This window comes from Scleropages formosus, chromosome 6, assembly GCF_900964775.1.
Source record: "Scleropages formosus chromosome 6, fSclFor1.1, whole genome shotgun sequence".
NCBI lineage: Eukaryota > Metazoa > Chordata > Actinopteri > Osteoglossiformes > Osteoglossidae > Scleropages > Scleropages formosus.
The window spans coordinates 25,032,769-25,051,754 of NC_041811.1; the positions used below are offsets into that span (position 1 = coordinate 25,032,769).

The 18,986-nt window shown below is 41.7% G+C and overlaps 1 protein-coding gene across 1 annotated transcript in view; it reads left to right on the forward strand.

Moving 5' to 3' along the window:
* The window catches only part of uhrf2 (ubiquitin like with PHD and ring finger domains 2), a 51,957-nt gene extending 36,495 nt beyond the window's left edge, over positions 1–15,462 (forward strand). Inside the window, exons 5-16 of the mRNA XM_018754920.2 lie at positions 1,046–1,155; positions 3,491–3,677; positions 4,495–4,618; positions 6,001–6,108; positions 8,651–8,755; positions 9,534–9,640; positions 10,215–10,377; positions 12,104–12,241; positions 12,363–12,585; positions 13,314–13,459; positions 13,686–13,784; positions 14,407–15,462. Coding sequence (XP_018610436.1) covers positions 1,046–1,155; positions 3,491–3,677; positions 4,495–4,618; positions 6,001–6,108; positions 8,651–8,755; positions 9,534–9,640; positions 10,215–10,377; positions 12,104–12,241; positions 12,363–12,585; positions 13,314–13,459; positions 13,686–13,784; positions 14,407–14,553 — 1,657 coding nt within the window. The 3' untranslated portion in view covers positions 14,554–15,462. The remainder of the gene's footprint in view (positions 1–1,045; positions 1,156–3,490; positions 3,678–4,494; positions 4,619–6,000; positions 6,109–8,650; positions 8,756–9,533; positions 9,641–10,214; positions 10,378–12,103; positions 12,242–12,362; positions 12,586–13,313; positions 13,460–13,685; positions 13,785–14,406) is intronic.
* Positions 15,463–18,986: the final 3,524 nt, after the last annotated feature.

Sequence of the window (18,986 nt, forward strand, 5' to 3'; positions counted from 1 at the left end):
CAGGGTGTTGAGTTTTGCTTCCTGTATTCTCTGTGCTTTTTTGTTGTAATATAGAATTTCTCACCTCTAGATTTAACAATTCATACACACTTTATTTAATTGCATAGTCTCTGCCTCATTATTACATCCCACATTTTCCTCATTAATTTTTTATGTATAGTTTTGAACACTGATATTTAATTATGTGTAATTTTGCAATCACAGGTGTGAAACACTTTGGATAAAAAATTTGCCCCGAGGGTGTTGTAATTTCATTTTCTTTTGTTAGTGTGTTATTAAAATTGTAAAAATTAAAAAGGATTATTGTTTGTAGTGTCAAGGAAAAAAGTCAGTGCATTAAAGATTCCCATTGCAGTAAAAACTGGAACACAATAGATGGTTTTGATTCAGATGTAATTGTTTTATGGAGTTTCATATGATAGACATTTTAGGTATCAAATGAAAAGGGTAAAGGGTAAAATTTTAAATATGTAAGCTATGCCTAAAGAGGATAATTGGACAATACTAAGTTGTGGAAAAATTTTTTGCTATTTGATGCATGTTAACTGAGGGAAATAAAAGCATCTAAAAAAAAAAAAAAAAAAAAAATTGCATCTAAAGTGGTATCTCGCAAAATTAAACACACAAAATATTTTTGGATGAATTACCTTTTTTTTTTTTTTTTTTTTTTCTTTAAGCTGTTCATCCTAGCTTTGATGGGGGCTTCTTGAAAAGTTCCTCTGAGTGAGCACATAACTAAGGTGGTCACTCAACATTTTTGTTATCACCGATTGGGAAAGCACTGTCGCCTTACAGTCCCGGTCTATCTCAAGTTTCTCATACACTAGCAGGAAACTTGTGACTAACTCAGGAACTCAAGTTGTCACGCCTTCCAGCTCTTCTGCAGCAGCTCCCAGAGGTGTAGGTTGCTTGAGTGTTGCTTTGCTGTCAAACTTCTGTCCAGTTCATCCCGTCCAAGTGTTATCCAGGTGTACTCACGCTGTTGAGTTGAGTGGTAGGGTGCTTACATGAATGATGGTCTGTTTTCTGTGCCTGTCTCTTCCAGGGGCCCAGGTGATGTCATTGGGGACTGTAAAGTCCTCTTTGTGGATGAGATTTACAAGATTGAGAAGAAAGGAGCACCCCCCTTGTCAGCAATAGATGGGCAATTCAAACGTAGGCGTCAACCCACTCGTTCACTACGGTGTTGAGTACAGGGGCTGTGCATCGCATCCCATAAAATGTGGATCCGGCTCCACGTTGACTGTTCAGTTTTCGTTCCAATGTGCTAGGGCTGTTCGAAATGAATAAATGTAAATGTAGAAATGCACTGAGTGTTGAGCATGGAGCTTGTGTTAGACATCTTAGCCTGAGCTCTTAGTAAGGTGGCGCAGGGGTTCTTCAAGAAATTGATGTAATGTGAGCGTTACGCTTGTTCACACAAAATCTCACACCTGTTTTAGAAGTGCTTTTCACCATCTCTCCTGGGTAGTTTTGCCACAGCTGTTGTGTAAACAGCTGGAAGTTGGTTACACCACAAGTCACACAGCCATTGTATAACTTGTACCAACGAAAGCATTGCTAGAAGATGTGCATGTGTGGTGCAGACGGTCCTTTTCATACTTAATGTTGTCAGACAATTTATGCCGCACATGGGAGTTATTAGGAAAAAAGTCGGGACATTTGTAATTGGAAAATTTAATTAACTGAAGGAGTTCTATGAAACATAAATGACGAGAGGGTGGTAGAGAGAGATCAGATTTCAATAGGAACCGAATGGTTAACACAGCAGTAATGAAGAACAGTAGTTTTTTTTTTTTTTTTTTTTTTTAAATTATTTTAAATAAAGAAAACATGTACAACAGCAGGGAGTCTACAAAAGGAATTGAGCAACAGATATGAAAGTGGTGAAGAGCAGAGCTCATGACAGATCCAAAACAGCTGATATTAAACCAATGTTAAAAGCTCTTTGACTAAATCTAGCACCTTCTTTACATCTTTTCAGATTTCATTAGTATTATATATATATATATATAGGAAGTGTGGCGGTAGTAAACCAGAGAAGGTGTGTTGGGAAAATACTGAATAGACCTTTAGCAGTTAATCAGATAGAGATGTTAGCTGAACAGGATGAAAGTAGGCAGGAGTGACTCGTGTTTTCCTGCTTTTACATTCATTCATTTAGCAGATGCTTTTCTCCAAAGCGACATGCATCTCGTAGAAAATACAATGTGTGCATTACATTAGTAGAAAGAGAGACTTGGATGCAGATGTGTGATTCTTAAGTACAGTTAGTTAGTTTCTTTCCACCCTATGAACCAATGTTCATCACACAAGTAGCTGTATAAAATATCGATGAGTCCTCATCACCTTCCTAGTAAAAAAAAATTTTTTTTTTTTTTTTTTTTGGGGAGGTAGATATAAACATTTACATTACAGGAGTAGCTGTGTAAAGGTTTATTTGGACATAATCTTAGTTATAGTGCATGAAGATTTACACCATACACGAACTTAAGATATTATGAGCAAAGTGAGTCTGGAACAGGTGAGTTTTAAGATCCTTTTTGATTGTGGACAGAGGTTCAGCAGTTCTGAGCGAGAGGGGGAGATTGTTCCACCACAATGGAGCAGAACAGAGAATCTTCGTGCTTTACCTTTTGTGTGTGGGACGAGCGTAGCAGTCTGGTTGGGGTGTAGCGGTCTTGTAGACATCTGGGAGCAGTTCTGTTGATGCATTTGTAGGCCATAACCAGGGTCTTACATTAGATCCAGGCAGCTATAGGAAGCCAGTGCAGAGAAACAAGTAGAGGAGATAGATGGGAACGCTTAGGCAAGTCAAACACAACTTGGGCAGCAGCATTCTGTACCAGCTGAGGAGGTTTGATGGCAGTAGGAGGAAGGCCACACAGGAGAGAGTTGCAGTAGTCTAGGCGGGATGTCACCATGGCCTGGACAAGTACTTGCGCAGTCTGTTTTTTTTAGCGCCAAGCGTTATTAAAGGATGGTGAAGTGTCTTCCTTCTTCCCATGTGGCATCAGTGCCATTAAGCTCTGAACACTTTGAGTCAAGTTCTTGGTCTGCTGAGGGAGCAGGAAAGAAACCCTGCAGTTTGGCAAACCCTCTCCCACCATGTATGAGACCTCTGTTAGGTTTACCCACAGTGGCTTGGTGGGTGTTGGGTGTTGGTGGTTCGTTAACTGCCCTCTCAGCATTTCAGGATGTCACCAGCTGTGTGTTTTGTGTACTTTCCTAAAGAATTCATACTGCCAGATTTTTTTTTTTTTTTTTTAAAATTATTATTAATTATTGTTCCACTATACTGCCAGTTATGTTACAGCTCTTCCTATTTGTTAAGCCAGCATCACTAAGGGTGACATGTAGACCCTGGGTCCCTCCAACCAAAATTGGAGCAAAGACAGTTAAAAGGATGTTTGATGAGACACGTGTGTGTGTGTGTGTGTGTGTGTGTGTGTGTGTGTGTGTACCTGTGTATGTGTGTGTGCTGACGCAGGGAAGAGCGGGCCAGAGTGTAAGCACTGCAAAGCTGACCCGGAGTCGGAGTGTCGCTTCTGCTCATGCTGTGTATGTGGCGGAAAGCAGGACGCCAGCATGCAGCTGCTGTGCGACGAGTGCAACATGGCCTTCCACATCTACTGCCTGAACCCGCCGCTCGCCACCATCCCTGAAGATGAGGATTGGTGAGCGGGCTTGCACCACTGCGCCTGCGCGTGTGTGACGGGGGGGCTGGGTTGGGATGGGTGGGGTTGGGGAAGGGGGCCAGGCTGAGCGGCCTGTGCCACTTTAGACTTTAATACCAGAATAGTTTTTATTTTTCCAGTATTTTTTGGTTCAGTACTTTTGATAATGAAGCACAGAATATGTACGCTACAGAATGGCAAGGACATGAGTGATGACAACAGGTTCTTGTAAGTGCAGTTAATTAAAATATTTTTGCTAATTGTTCTGATTCATTTTCCGTGGCAGTTCTGCTGTTTAAACTGCCACTGTTTCAAGGTTGTGAACCATAATGTGTAACTTCCAAAGAATATCTTCTTAGGTGTGTAGATTTATACTATTATTTTATTTATATTGCGGAACAATGAAGACTTGAAAGAACAGAATACATTAAAGAAGCTAGCTCCATTGGCCAGGGACAAGCAACACACATGGATTCTAGTGAGTGCAGGCATTTTTATATTTTAAATAAAAATTTGGAAGAGTCTTTAGATCACTTACATTTCCTCTGAACCTACTGTTGGGAACCTATTGACATGCCTCTGTAAATCTCAGCTATTGTCTCTTTACTTCACACTAAATATGTATCCACTTAAGTTACCTTGTGACTTTATTGGGTGGAAACCTGTACGTGAACTTTTTTGTCACCTAATGAGAGCTGAAATGTACTGTAAAGATTACTGTTTGTCAGAAGTGGAGGATTAACCAAAAAAAATAAAAATCACCGCAGGATATTTAGTGCGGTTGAGCCATCATCTCCCATCTGGTTCTGATCTGCAGGTACTGCCCAACCTGCAAAAACGATACTAGCGAGGTCGTGCAAGCAGGTGAGAAGCTGAAGGCCAGCAAGAAGAAGGCCAAGATGCCTTCAGCGCACACAGAGAGCCAGCGTGACTGGGGCAAGGTGAGCGCGAGTCTCTCGTAGGATTCAACTGGCTGTGTGGAATCCAGCGTGTTCGGACAAGAATATGGTTTGAGTTTTTTGTGGTTGACGTGCAGTGTGTGGTTTGCGTTAAATCATCGTGTTTCGTATTACCAGTATTTTCTACGTGTGTGGAGTTGGAGCGGGGAGAGGCTGTTCCATCTTTTTTTAATACTTTATTATAGGCTTTTTTTAATTATTATTATTTAAAACTTTTGCACTGTATTGCGCAGAATATTTGTGCTCTTTCACCTCTTGTGTGAGCTCTGGTCATTCACAAAGTTGTACATTTTGACTGAGAATTTAGCACTGTTGCGGTTTCAGTCCTTGCAGAATGAAGTATCGTTCACGAAGCTGTACTCGCTACGCTTAGCGCGCAGTTTACAAGGCTTCCAGTGTAATCGTGTTAATTCTGCGCCTTCATTTCTTCCAAATTCCTCATTTGTTTTCGGTGTTTCCTGGAGATCTCTGTTATTAGAAGGAAGTTTTCAGCAGCTCAACAATGTAGAAGTTCTGAATTGTGCCAAAGGTGCCAAAGGTGTCACTGCAACTGTATAAGACGCTTGTTCTTGTTTTGTAACAGTTCCAAATAAACACCTGGTAGCAACACCACTGGTTGTGAACATTCGCCCGGTTATTTAGGAATTTGTGATCTGTTTGAAAAGGCACTCTTGTGCATGACCAAAATGAGCAGAGCCAAGTCTGGGTGACTAACCTGTGATTATGCGTTGATTCATTTCCTTAGAGTACAGTCGTTTGAATAGTTTTAGTTGGGGAAAAATATATTAAGGCTCTGTGGAGTTAACTTTCCTGTAAATACTTTAAAAACGTTTACTGGAACATTCCATTGTCAACAACCGCTTCTCCCGAGCGGGGTCGGGGCGAGCGGGGGCCTAACCCGACAACACAGGGCTCAAGGCCAAAGAGGGAGGGGACACACCCAGGACGGGATGCCAGCCCGTTGCAAGGCACCCCAAGCAGGGCTCGAACCCCAGACCTGCCACATAGTGGGCACCGGCTGAACCCGCTGCACCATCACGCTTACTGGACTGTTTCAGTATTTATTAATATGATCCCTAAAGTTTTTTTTTTTTTTTTTTTTTTTTTTTTTTTTTTTTTTTTTTTTATTTCTGTAATTGAACTGCTTTCTGTGAACATGTTCAAATTACATGTGACCCCTTTTAAGTGAATAAACAATCAAGGTTTTTAAAAGAAAAAAAAAAAAAGTAAATGTTGTTTAAGGTTATGAAATCCAGAATAAGGCTTCAGTTCTTGGAAATTCTTTTTCAGAATTGATTTTTCCATAGTGTGAAGAAGCTTTTTGTTGATGTGTCCCTCATGGCTTATGAACCACTGTGTTGCAGGGAATGGCCTGTGTAGGCCGTACCAAGGAGTGTACTATCGTTCCCTCGAACCACTATGGGCCCATACCAGGAATTCCTGTGGGAACAACGTGGAAGTTTCGTGTGCAGGTAATTACCTAAGGACCGTCTTATCCCTTGCTGTAATACAAAATCCACCACCTCCCTTTTCATTGTCTATGCTTTTCTCCCACGTAAAAAAATGCTCAAATTGACAGCTTGCGCTTACATTTATAGCTGATTTCTTTCTCCAAAGTGACATACAACATTGTTACTTACATTCATGTACCCATTTATATAGTTAGGTCATTTTAATGGAGAAATTCAGGGTAAATGTCTTGCTCTGGGGCACTGCAACTGTAGGTGGGAATTGAACCTGTGATCTCCAGATCCAGAGTCTACCACCCTACTACCTGCTGCCTTCCTACTTATACGCACCTGTAAATTTGTATCCTACAATTTGCATAACAAGCTGTAAAACTCACTTAGGCATGCTCAAGTAGCACTTTAACTTCCAGTAGAGTGTCTAGCCGTTCCAGAATTTTACAGTCGTCGTACAAATCCATTGTGTAATTTTTCAAGTGGGAGAAATTTAAGCATTTAAGTCCTTTACATATTTGCAGAGGAAATTTCTGAGGTGGGTCACATCATTAAAATAGATTCCTTTTCCAGCACTTAGCCTACATGTCAAAACGTCATCAAAGAAGTTTGGTTTGTGATTTAAAAAGAAAACGAATGGCTTTTTTTGCGTTTTGTTCTTTTGGATTGCATGCACCCTGTTCCACTAAACTTACATCTTATAATTACCCTAAATGTATCAACATGCTCAAGGAGGCTTTACATTTAAAACACAGCTGAGATGTCCCTGGGAACAGCTAGCGGATCTACAAGTGGAGTAAGCTAGATTCTGTGAGTGAGCATGAAGTTTTGTTCCTGGATGCTGAGGGAGGTGACAATATGATTTGATTTGAGTGCTGATTTGATTCACTTATCAGAAGCAGTAGGTAGTGCAGTGTTTAGAGCTGCTACCTTCCACTTGATAAGACCCAGGTCTGAATCCCACCACCTCCTATATTACCATCGAGCAAGGTATTTTACCCAAATTGCTCCAATATAAAAGTAATAGTACAACTAGGTTAATCACTGTTAAATCCTTATGGAGAAAAGAATTGGCTAAATAAATAAATCATTTATTTATTCATCACAAATGATACTTTGAATAGCTCAACATAGAGGGATTACAAGGGATTAGAGTAATTATGGCCCAGCTGTATTAACAGTAACCTTTATGTATTTTATTTTCTCAAAGACCATTACAATAAAGATGAGACAGGTTACTGAAACTCAACTCTAAAGCCAAAAAAAAGTTTGTATCAGCTTTAAGAAAGCATTCAAAAAAATAACAATAACAAATATCAGCATTTTGGAAAAATTTTTAAAAAATCCTTCCATCCATTAATAATAACAAATTGTCTTCTGTGAATTTTCAGTGGGGGGCACGGTGGTGGCGTTGTGGGTTGGACCGGGTCCTCCTCCTCTCCGGTGGGTCTGGGGTTCAAGTCCCGCTTGGGGTGCCTTGCGACGGACTGGCGTCCCGTCCTGGGTGTGTCCCCTCCCCCTCCAGCCTTACGCCCTGTGTTGCCGGGTTAGGCTCCGGTTCCCCGCAACCCCACATGGGACAAGCGGTTCTGAAAGTGTGTGTGTGAATTTTCAGTTGGTTCAGAGCCTATCCCAGAAGCATAGGATGGAAGGCAGGGTGCATTCTAGACTAGACACCAGTCCATTACAAGTAGCCATATGCACATATTGATTTTCATATACGCATAATTTCGGGGGGTGGATCATATTACCTGAAACACATCTTTGGACTGTTGGAAGGAAACCGGAGCACCCAGATTAAACCCTCCTGAATACAAGGAAAAATGTGCAAACACATGTTTGCCCACAGCCCAGGAGGTGTGAAGCACTTTCTCTTCTGTCCTGTTATCTATGAACAACAGGATAAAATGGGGAAAAAAAAAAATTCTGAAAGGGGAAAGGGATTTAAAAAAAAAAAAAAAATGTGTGCAGCTATGTTATGCATGTGGTTTTCAACATGTTGGTCATAAACCTGGATTTAAAGGTGTAAAGTAGTTTCATGTTCTGGATTTGGGTTGGTTAGGCGTGACCTTTTGTGGATCAGGATTTTTTTTTCCCTAGCTGTTTTGCTCTTTAATGTTTCTTTACAATAATTCATTTTATGGACAGATTTTCAGGAACAAATTAGACTTGTTATGCATGGGAAAACTACTATTGTATACATTTTTATAGTGAATCAATGAAGCTTGAAATGCTCTGCTGTCATTAATAGGACGGATTGTTGACTATATGTTAACTGAAGGTTGCTGTTAGGCACGGCATACAGGTGAGCACCATGGTTATGTATTAATAGTGGCTTGACTTTCAGTGTTGTGTACTTTATTAGGGCAAAGCGATATTTTATTTATACCAGGGAGATGGCTGGGCCATCAGGGCCTGCAAGGTGTATCGGAACCATTTTATAAACTTCTCTTGCTGTCAGATTCTGTTGCTTTTCAAATACCACTCTTTTCTTTCTGTTGCTCCTTTTCTTGTCCCCCCCCTTCCCATATGCCTGTGCTTTGTTTGTTGCCAGGTCAGCGAGGCAGGTGTCCACCGGCCCCACGTTGGTGGGATCCACGGGCGCAGCAATGATGGTTCCTACTCCCTGGTTCTGGCTGGTGGCTTCGAGGATGAAGTGGTGCGTTCGTGTAGTTCTGGTGTCGCCCAGGAGACTGCGGCAGTTGAAGGGGGTCCTGTAACAGCAGTGCGCCCTCTCTCTCCCTCGCTCCCTTCCTGTCTCTATTCCTCCTCCTCCTCTTCCCACTTACGTGTATGTTGCTCTACTGGGCCTTGTGATTTCCTATGCTGTTTGTTCTGCCTGCTTGTTAGCTGTGTAGGCCAGTGTGTATGGATGCTTCTCTGCTGCTCTGCTTATCCCTCCCGTCCATGTTTGCTGCAGTCTCCCTCTTTGTCTGTTTTACTTACCTGTGACTCAGGCTCGGTTTAGCCCGATTAGCCGCCATGCTACTGAAGAACAAATCTCCCTCTTGAGGAAAAGGAGAGAATAGCAAAACCCACATGTATCCAGTATTTGTATTTTTTTTTTTTTTATTCATACCCATTGATAAAGCTTTGTTTTGTCATGTAATTCATAAATTAAAATGATATAATTTTTCTTACATTTTAATATCTGTAATGAGGAAAAAAACATTACAATGATTATTTAAAAAAGTATATATGAGTTGCATGATAGATTTAGTGTTTATTGTATACCAAAATTTCACTCATAGATGGCATAGCACTTCCAAAAAATGAGCTTTGAAGGGATTGTTGCTCCTTGGAGCCTTGTAAAAAGCCTTTTAAAAGACTTGTTTTTGAAAATATAATGTTTAAGGGCTCAAGCTGTGTATTGTCTCTTCAGTTTTTTTTTATATATAATATATATATATAATTTTATTTAAACATTTCTCCCTCAGGACAGAGGTGATGAGTTCACATATACTGGCAGTGGGGGCCGTGACCTTTCAGGGAACAAGCGCATCGGCGAGCACTCCTTCGACCAGACCTTGACTCACATGAACAGGTTCTCTTTGTCCTCGGGGGGCCAAAGGGGCATCATCTTAAAACAATATAATACCAGGGACAGCTGGTAGTGTCGTGGTTAGAGTTACTGCCTTTGATCCAAAGGTCGCAGGTTCGATCCCCACCTCCCGCTGTAATACTCTTGAGCAAGGTACTTACCTGAAATTGCTCCAGTAAAAATTACCCAGCTGGATAAATAATTGTAAGCTTATAACTGTAATCTTAACATTGTAACTTTCTTTGGAGCGAAGTGTCTATATGAATAACTAAATATATCAAAACAGTATTTTTGTGCTATGTGTATCAGGTGGTATGATTTTTAGGGACATAATCAGGTTGTCTTCAAGTGACAGGAGGCACCTTACCGTTGTGGTTATAACTATAAAGGTGTCTAAACGAGTAAGATTAAATACTTTGGAGAGATGTGTCTCTGGGGTTAAAAAAAAAATACTAATTTATGAATTTCTGCGGTGGTCAAAAATCTGTTAAACATCAGTATAAGCAGCAGCCTTGTCTACTCTTTATGGTTATCAAGGCAATTTAAGTAAGGTGGTGTGAAAGATCTCATTTTACAGGGCGCTGGCTCTCAACTGTGATGCCCCGCTGAACGACAAGGACGGAGCAGAATCCAGAAACTGGCGGGCGGGGAAGCCAGTGCGGGTAGTACGCAGCTCGAAGGGCCGACGCATCAGCAAGTACGCCCCGGAGGAGGGAAATCGATATGACGGAATCTACAAGGTGCGGGTGACATTCTCCTCTAAAAGTGGTGGTGAGGAGAATGTGCGTGGGTTGGATTTTCTGACAGTGGAGGAGTGTCCGTGCTACGTTCTAACAAGTGATCCAGTAAAGGTGTGATAATGCTAAAATAAGCAAATGAAGGGAACTTACTCTTTTTTTGTGTGCAATATGCCTTGTTATTTTTTTTAAGGTTATGACAGCTGTGTCACGGCAAACGTGTCAGGATAGCTAATGGATCGGGTAAATTATACCGATAGATGACATTTGTGTACCACAGTTGGTAGTTAACAGTGATTAAAAGGATTCACAGACTTTGGATACTGTTGGACTGAACATTGCAATTAAATATTACACGTGAAATAAGTCTTTTTAGTTAAAATGATTGCCGGAAAACTGTTCTCATTCAAGTGAGTCAGTTATCAATTCTCCAAAGCACCTTTCTGATGGAGAAAAGCAGGTGGGCTGGGTAGATGAGACCTTGTTTAAATCAGCTTGTGCCATAGGTAACTATAAATGGAGGGTGCATGTGTAATTTTAAATAATACATTTATATATTTCTATAATTATACTGTATAAATTTTTTCATACTCGATAGTGACTATATAATAAAATTTACTGTTTAAATTCCTTCGACTTCTGGGGATCTGAGACCATTTCAGAAAGCAGTTTCTGTCATGCTGTCAGTAGCCTCAGGAAACATACAAATTAAGCACAAAGGCTTGTGGCTCTCAGTATGGTGCACTACATGGGTAGAAGTGGTGCTTTCATTATTTTGTTTGTTTTTTGTTCTTTTTGCTTTTGAATCTACCTGCTTACTGTCCACAGTGGGGCGATGAGAAGAAATATGATGCACGTAGTCCCGTGCGGATGTGCGCTGTCTGCGTATGGCCTTGTGCATTTGAAAAGAATGCCGTTTTCTGTTCCCCGTGCGGCTGTTTTATGACCCTGTTGGTTTAAGACCAAGCAGTAAAAGGCAGAGTTTACTGTGGTATTGTAACTTGTAGTAGGCTAACCACAGGGCCTTCCCAGCAAAGGTGGAGGTTCTGCTGCAGGAGAATTTGGCCGAGTGATTCCAATGGCTCAGAGAAAACAGGCATGCGTTTTATTGGAAGTTAAATGGACCACGCGTTGCTTTAAATTTCTCTCAGCCTCGGGATGTGGAGCTCACGAAAAAGTGTGTTGTGACATCACCATTATGTTACAGAATGCCGGGGGAAATCAGTCGCTGCTTTTGATTGTGGCCATAATTAGTGTCTGGCCCCCTTCCCTCTAAATTGTCCCCTCGTTCGAAAATCTTCAGCCTTCCGGTGGAATATTGCACGGTGCGTGTTTAAATTTAAACTACATTTTTAATAAACCCCAGATATGAAAACTAAGTAGGGACTTGCCTCTGGAAAAATAAGGCAAATTAGACATTTACACGAGAAATTTTTATATTGTTAGGCGACTCTGTGTAGGGTATATTTTGTTAGTGCGTGTGACTTCTACGTTAAATGTACACAGTTTTAAAATGAACATACAGTAACTAAACGCACACCTTCTGTCTACATAATTTTGTCACTCGAGGCAAAGCGGAGAAATGCAAGTCCTGTGTAACAGATGTCTCGTTTACGCTGTCTTTCTAGAGCACATGCTCCAGTATTGCTCCAGTTCAAAACTTTATACAACATTAATTTTGCTGAGTATTGTTGCTGTATTGACTTGTCTGTGCGTTGTTGTGCTGCAGGTAGTGAAGTACTGGCCTGAAATCGGGAAATGTGGCTTCCTGGTGTGGCGCTACTTACTGAGACGGGACGACCTGGAGCCGGCGCCCTGGACGACGGAGGGGGCTGAGCGTATCAAGAAGCTGGGCCTTTCTGTCCAGGTGAACGTGGATCTGATGTCCATTTCTGGGCATGATTTATGCTCTTGCCTTCATTAGTGGTCCTGCTGTATGTCTCCAGCTGAAAAGTAAATATGTAAAAGGTACTGTCTACACCTTTTAGTATCCGCCTGGCTACCTGGAGGCCATGGCTAACAAGAATAAGAAAGAGGCCAGCGCTCGGGGTGGTGTCCGAGGGAGGAGGCACTCTGGGAGGGGGCGACCTCGGTTGGCACAGGAGAAGAAGACGACGAGAGTTAAGAAGGAGGTGGGAGAGGAGGAGCAGGAAGAAGGGCGAGATGGAGAACCCCAGAGCAATGGTGGACAGAAAGTGTCCAATGAGACAGGTAGCTGTTCTGGACTCCTGCGGTCAGTAATCCAAGGTCAAAATGCTGAGGATAAAGATGTTCCGTTGCCACTTGCCAGATGTTCTGTTGTGGTTTTGATCCATAACCCCAATACATGCTCATCCAGGAAGGAAAGCTGTGGCTCAAGTTTTCAAGGACAAATTAGTTGTTTGAGAGAAATCTAAAAACAAGTCAAAAAGTGTAAATATGCTGTTTGCAATAGTTTTCAGACCCTCCGCAGTGATATCTTGTGATATTTGGTACAGCAACCTTTTGCCACAAGACCAAGCACTGGTCCTTCCTGGATTGCGTAGACGTTACATTTATTAATTTAGCAGATGCATTTCTCCTGAAGGACGTACATCTCCGAGAACAACACAAAGTGCATTTTACCAACAGAAGGAGCGATTTTGATGGAGACGCATGATTCTCTAGTAGAGTCACTTTGTCACATTCCACTATGTAAACCAGTACACATCACACGAGTTGCTTCATACTTGGGAGTTTATTAACAAAAGCCTACGTGTTTATCGAGCACTTAGGAGTTTAGGGCTGAAGTGAGTCTGAAAGAGGTGAGCAGTTCTGAGTGATTAGACCCCGCACCCTTTCTAGTACTCAAGTGTCAGGATCTGCACAAGGATCGTACTTTGCGAGATTGATTGGTTGTCTAAGAAGGCTACCGTTCCGTTACCCCTCACGTTGACGTTTCCTGGTTCTGCTCCCTGCAGAGGTGGCACAGGAGGAGCCCCCGGCAAAGCGGTCCAAAGCGGTGGAGCCGTTCCAACTGTCCGAACAGCAGCGGGCTCTGATTCGAGAGGATGAGCTGAACAAGAAGCTTTGGGAAGAGGCGATGAGCTACCTGGTGGAGGGACCTGTAATATCTGCATCTAGTACTTTGTCATATCCCTGTCAGATAAATAGTTACACAATTTTTTTCCCCCCCCATTTTCAGCTGTATAATAGCAGAGTACAAGCTACAAAATCGAAGCAACATGTGATGTGATGGTCTGAATGGTGTAGAAATGACCTTGTAGTGCCTTTGCTAGGAGAACATGGTGGTGTTTCCATGGTGATGGCTGCGCATTGTCTCCCTGTTGCAGAACTTCCTGAGGAAGGTGGAGCAGATCTTCATGTGCGTGTGCTGCCAGGAGCTGGCGTTTCAGCCCGTCACCACTGTGTGTCTACACAATGTTTGCAAGGTATGCAAAAGATTTACAGAACTTCTCCATTGTAGATTCTGTCAGCACCACCCATTTCCTAATATCTGTGCAACCCCTACTGACTATTTCAAGTTCGCACAGAGTATATTTGGAATATCTACAAACAAAACAGACCTCAGTTAATAGTCTAACTTGGTCAAAAAGGTCCAGTTAAAGTGTCCAGAGCTAAGGAACATGGATGACAACAAGAACTTGTTGGGAGAGGCAACTGTGCATCCTCTCTGAAATCTGACTCCTCTCTTGATTATTTGCAACAGCTAAGATAATTGCAGCTTAAAATGTGTGCATGTGGTCACGCGTTTAATTCATCCTCCAAACGTACATTTTTTTTTTTTTTTTTTTTTTTTTTTATTTCGTGTTTAACGGATCTTTTCTGCAGAAGATTTACCAGTATTTACGATGACGTAAATAAAGGAAAAATCAACATCCATTACTTAAGATGATAAATTGAGTTTGGAATCCACCTGTTTTCTTTTATTATTATTATTATTATTATTATTATTATTATTATTATTACTTTCTCTGGAAACATATTAGGCGACGTCTCTACTTACTCAAACTTGCATTTTCTCTGTCTTTGCTCTTGTGCCTCTGAGCGCAGACTTGCCTGCAGAGGTCGTTTCGCGCAGAGGTGTACAGCTGTCCGGCATGCCGCCACGACCTGGGCAAGGACTACGTCATGGTTCTCAACAAAACACTACAGATGCTGCTGGATCAGTTCTTTCCAGGATACAGCAAGGGCCGATGAGCCAACACCGAACACAGACGTTCGTGCGCACATACACACAAACATAATCAGGCACATGCAGCCGCAAAGAAGTACATGCCTTGAAACTTTCACGCACACACGCACACACACGCATGCATAGACACACACGAAGACAGACACGCACACCAAACCACAGCGATCCCCGCACACCAACAAGACACACAGCCTTCCTCTCCTGTCACCGGGGGCTGACCATCTTTCAGCTTTGGACTACACCAGCCTCCTGATTCTTTTCGGTCCCCGCAGAGCACCCTCCTCACCGCTGTGTGTTCTGCGCCCCCTCCCCCACCCCTCCTCTAAAGACTGGACTTGTTTGACCTGCACTGTGCAGCCTCATGCACCTGCCTGTCCAAGTGAAGCTGAATGATGTTCTCAGCATCCCATAACAGGCCATAACACTTGGATGAGGATGGGCTCTCGATTCCCATTCCACAGGTCAGCATCCCCTCCCGCCCCCAATCACCCCTGTCTTTAAATGTGTGTATCTGGTCCAAAAACATTCTTTTTATTACTGTTTGTTGGCCCTCTTTTTGTGACGTTGATATTTTCTTTCGAACGATAGACATTTTTTTAAAAAAAAAAAAAAAAAAAAGAAATGAAAATGCAAATGTTTTAACGATTATATTGCTTCTGAAGCAGACTGTGATGTGCGTTACCCCGTCTTACAGCTCTTATTTCTTAACAGATCGTACCTGTTTTTTCTGCGACTGGCAAGCTAATAGTCTCCCTTTCTGTGAGCTTTACTGTGTCCTCGATCTTGTACCCTCCAGTTCAGTACAGTACTAACAGTTTTAGTCACGTGGACGCTTCGCTCTTGCATTCGTGTTGAGTGTTATACATTTTATTGCACTTACTGAAAAATACCGAAAAAGTCATCTAATTTCAAAAATTACTGAAGTATGCCACTTTTCTATAATTTAGTTGCATATTATATTTTAATCATTAGTTCTTTGTATGTGGCAACTTTACCTACAGCAGTGTAAGCCTGAATACATTGCTTCATGTTGTGATCTGAAATTTTATACATGGTATAATACTTGATATGTACTTATTAAATATTTTGATTCCAGAAAGGCCTCTTGTCTTCATTTAGTTTTATTTGTGCACCGGCCGTACGGCTTAACGTTGTAGTGCGTCGTTCATCCGGTAGGACGCTATGAATAACACACACGCGAACCTCAGCTTACATAACGCTCACCTTATATAAACTTGACTTTACATAAAAGGCTTTTCCTGCTGTCCCTTTGGCTCTTGAGGACGACCACTGTTAGTTCCTCCTTAGCTATGAAATGAGGTACGCCGAACCGGTCTGTCGGACTCCTGTGCTCTAGCGGAAAAAGTGCAGTTGCTGAAAGCAAAGCCTGCGTGTTGCAAGACTTTCAGCACGTGTGTGCAGATGTCGTCGGAGGAAACCTGGCGGGAAAGACTTTCTCGAAGCACCTTTGAGAAGAGCCCTCTGCTGGATAACCAATGAATGAGGAAGCTCTCTAAATTATGTGTGTGTGTGGTTTTGATTTGAATATTAATCTGATTTTAGCGATAACGATGCATTTCAGCAGCAGAACAGTGTAAAGATGACAGACTATTGAATTTTAAGCAGCTGCTTGTCACAGTGAAGTGAAAATATTTAACATTTGGACAGCTGGTAGCGTAGTGGTTAAGGGTGCTGCCTTGAACCTAAAGGTTGCAGGTTCAAATCCCGCCTCCAGTTGTAGTACCTTTCACATTGAGCAAGGTGCTTACCGTAGATGGCTCCACGGAGGTACACAGGTGTATAAATGAGTAAATAAGTGTAGGTAGCTTAAAACTGTAAGTGGAGAAAAATGTCAGCTGCATGAAGAAATGTAATGTAAGCCCTGGCCAGGATTCTGCTGTAAAAGTGGGAACAGCCTGCTCTCCTCAGCTTTCCTTAATCAAATATGCTCCACTGAGGGTGTGTGGTTTGGTGTACCAGCCTCATGGCCCTCATCGTGTAAAAGAGCCAGCTTAACAGTGGTCATATGCTTGTGTGTTATGTCTTCATTTTCTCATCAGCCTTATGCTTCGTGGAAGTAGTGTAGCACTTTGCAGAAATTTCCCCAGTACTTTTTTGTGAAGATGTTAATATTTTTACTGTGTATGATCACCCTGCTGTTGACATAACTGTTGCCGCGCTAACTGTATTTTGTACCCTGGTTAATATGCCAGTCATTGAATTTGGGTCTGTTCCCGGAAAATGATGACTAGCTCTTTTCAAAGGTCATATATGTTGACTCTGTGCGAACAGTTCTATAAGAGACAACACTAGCGTATAAAATGAGTGTGCTTACCTGGCTGTAACTGGGTGAGTTCTACAGTACCTGTGAGAGCCTCAGATGATATAGTGTCCATTATTCTGCGAAACACTTACTCTTACAACTGATTCACAACACAGCGCTACAGGTATCTGCAACTGTACAAATGCAACAAGTTGCAATTAAAATTAAATGGGTTATAAAGTGACACAAACTCAATTTCATTGCTTTTTGCCTGATTTTGTTGCTTTTTCTTCAATTGCTTATCCATAGTACCTACCTACATGGCAATATTTTTTCTGAAACATTTCAGGTTAAGTATCTTGCTCAATGGTGCATATTTTTTTAAAACTCCAGAGGGAAATTGCTTGGTTGCAGCAGCATACAATAGACAACCCACATCGAACAAAAAGACATAGAGAAGCACTTTAGCATTTCAACTAGACATTTTGACGGTTACAACTTATCTTTATTCACCATCATGCCTGCTGCTCACAAATTGTTAATGCATTCACTTGTTGAAGTTACCAAGAATTTATCGAACATCAGGCAAACTTTGAAAATTAAATCTTTGCTCAATTTAACTTAATGTCAAGGCCTAATAGTCCAGTTGCCATCCACTCTATGTTTAATAATAGCGGATTGTTATTTGTGCAAATTAACTGGGTCCAAACTGGAACACATTATCAGCACAGCATAATTATATAATGTGGAATGGCATTAATCATTTATTGTGTGATTTTGAGCTTCCTGCAGCATGCAGTTCATTTTGTAATTTGTGTTCATTAGGGATGTTTTTGACATAATTTGCTGCATAAGTATATTTAAGTCCCATCTATGAGGAATTCCTTTGAAATATCGAGCAAACTACTTCAGTTCCTGGTCACTTTTCGAAGTTCGGAGCCAGGGCTGTAGTATCGTGACGAAGTATTTGTACCTTTTCCAATTCTCTCTGTTTGCAGCTTTTTGACAGATTCAACCAGATCTTTTTGTTGGTTCTAGTAGCAGGGCTAGAGTGGAACTCGCTTTCAGCCTGGGATAGGATCCTGCAGACCAGTCCTCGTACATGCCGTGAGGCCGAACTGAAGTCGGTGACCACTCATCTACATGTACATTTATTAATTTCACAGCTGCTTCTCTGTAGAGCAACATTATGATGCAGAGTTAAAAAAAAAAAAAAAAAAGTCCATTTCTCCAAGAGTTGCAGTTACGCACACAAATGTGAATTTGAGTGCGATCATTTTTGCTTCATACATTACATAAGGAGCTGCATGTGGAACTGATAAATATTTTTGAAAAACAAAGAATGCCTTTCAATCCACTATGGTACCAGCTGCCAAAAACATGTAACTCTCAAGACCCCTGCTGTGCTCCAGCCACTCCATATAGCAAAGTTGTCAGGTGTCAAGGGTTTTTATTTACATTTATTCATTTAGCAGATGCTTTTCTCCAAAGCGATGTCCATCTCAGCAAAAATACAATTTGTACATTGCATTGAGAAAGAAACATAGCTGCAGACATGTGATCCTTAAGTAAACCAAGTGTTACTTTCCACCTGATGCACTGATGTTCAGTGCATAAAATGCAGGATAGATGAATCCTGATCTCACACACATTTCAGAACCGCTTGTCCCATACGGGGTTGCGGGGAACCGGAGCCTACCCGGTAACACAGGGCACAAGGCCGGAGGGGGAGGGGACACACCCAGGATGGGACGCCAGTCTGCCGCAAGGCACCCCAAGCGGGACTCGAACCCCAGACCCACGGGAGAGCAGGACCCGGTCCAACCCACTGCACCACCGCACCCCCCACAAATAAATAAATTGTGATAATTTTTTAGTGGGGCCTTCACTGACACAAAGTTCATTTTCATTCATACTGACTTAAGTGTTCTATCATTTATTTTTTTTATTTTGTGCCTTCTGACAACTTTTGAAAACCCACGCTGTTTCTTTGTTTAGGGTACACTGGAGCATAAAAAGGTTTCTGCTCATGTACCCAGGTGCATGCCATTTCCATCTGCGATAAGGAACAGATAAACCATATGCACACCAAAGAAACCAGCTGGAACAAGCAACAGATCACCTTCCTACAAATTTTTCAAGTTTTTTTATAAGGTACACAAACATTTGCATACA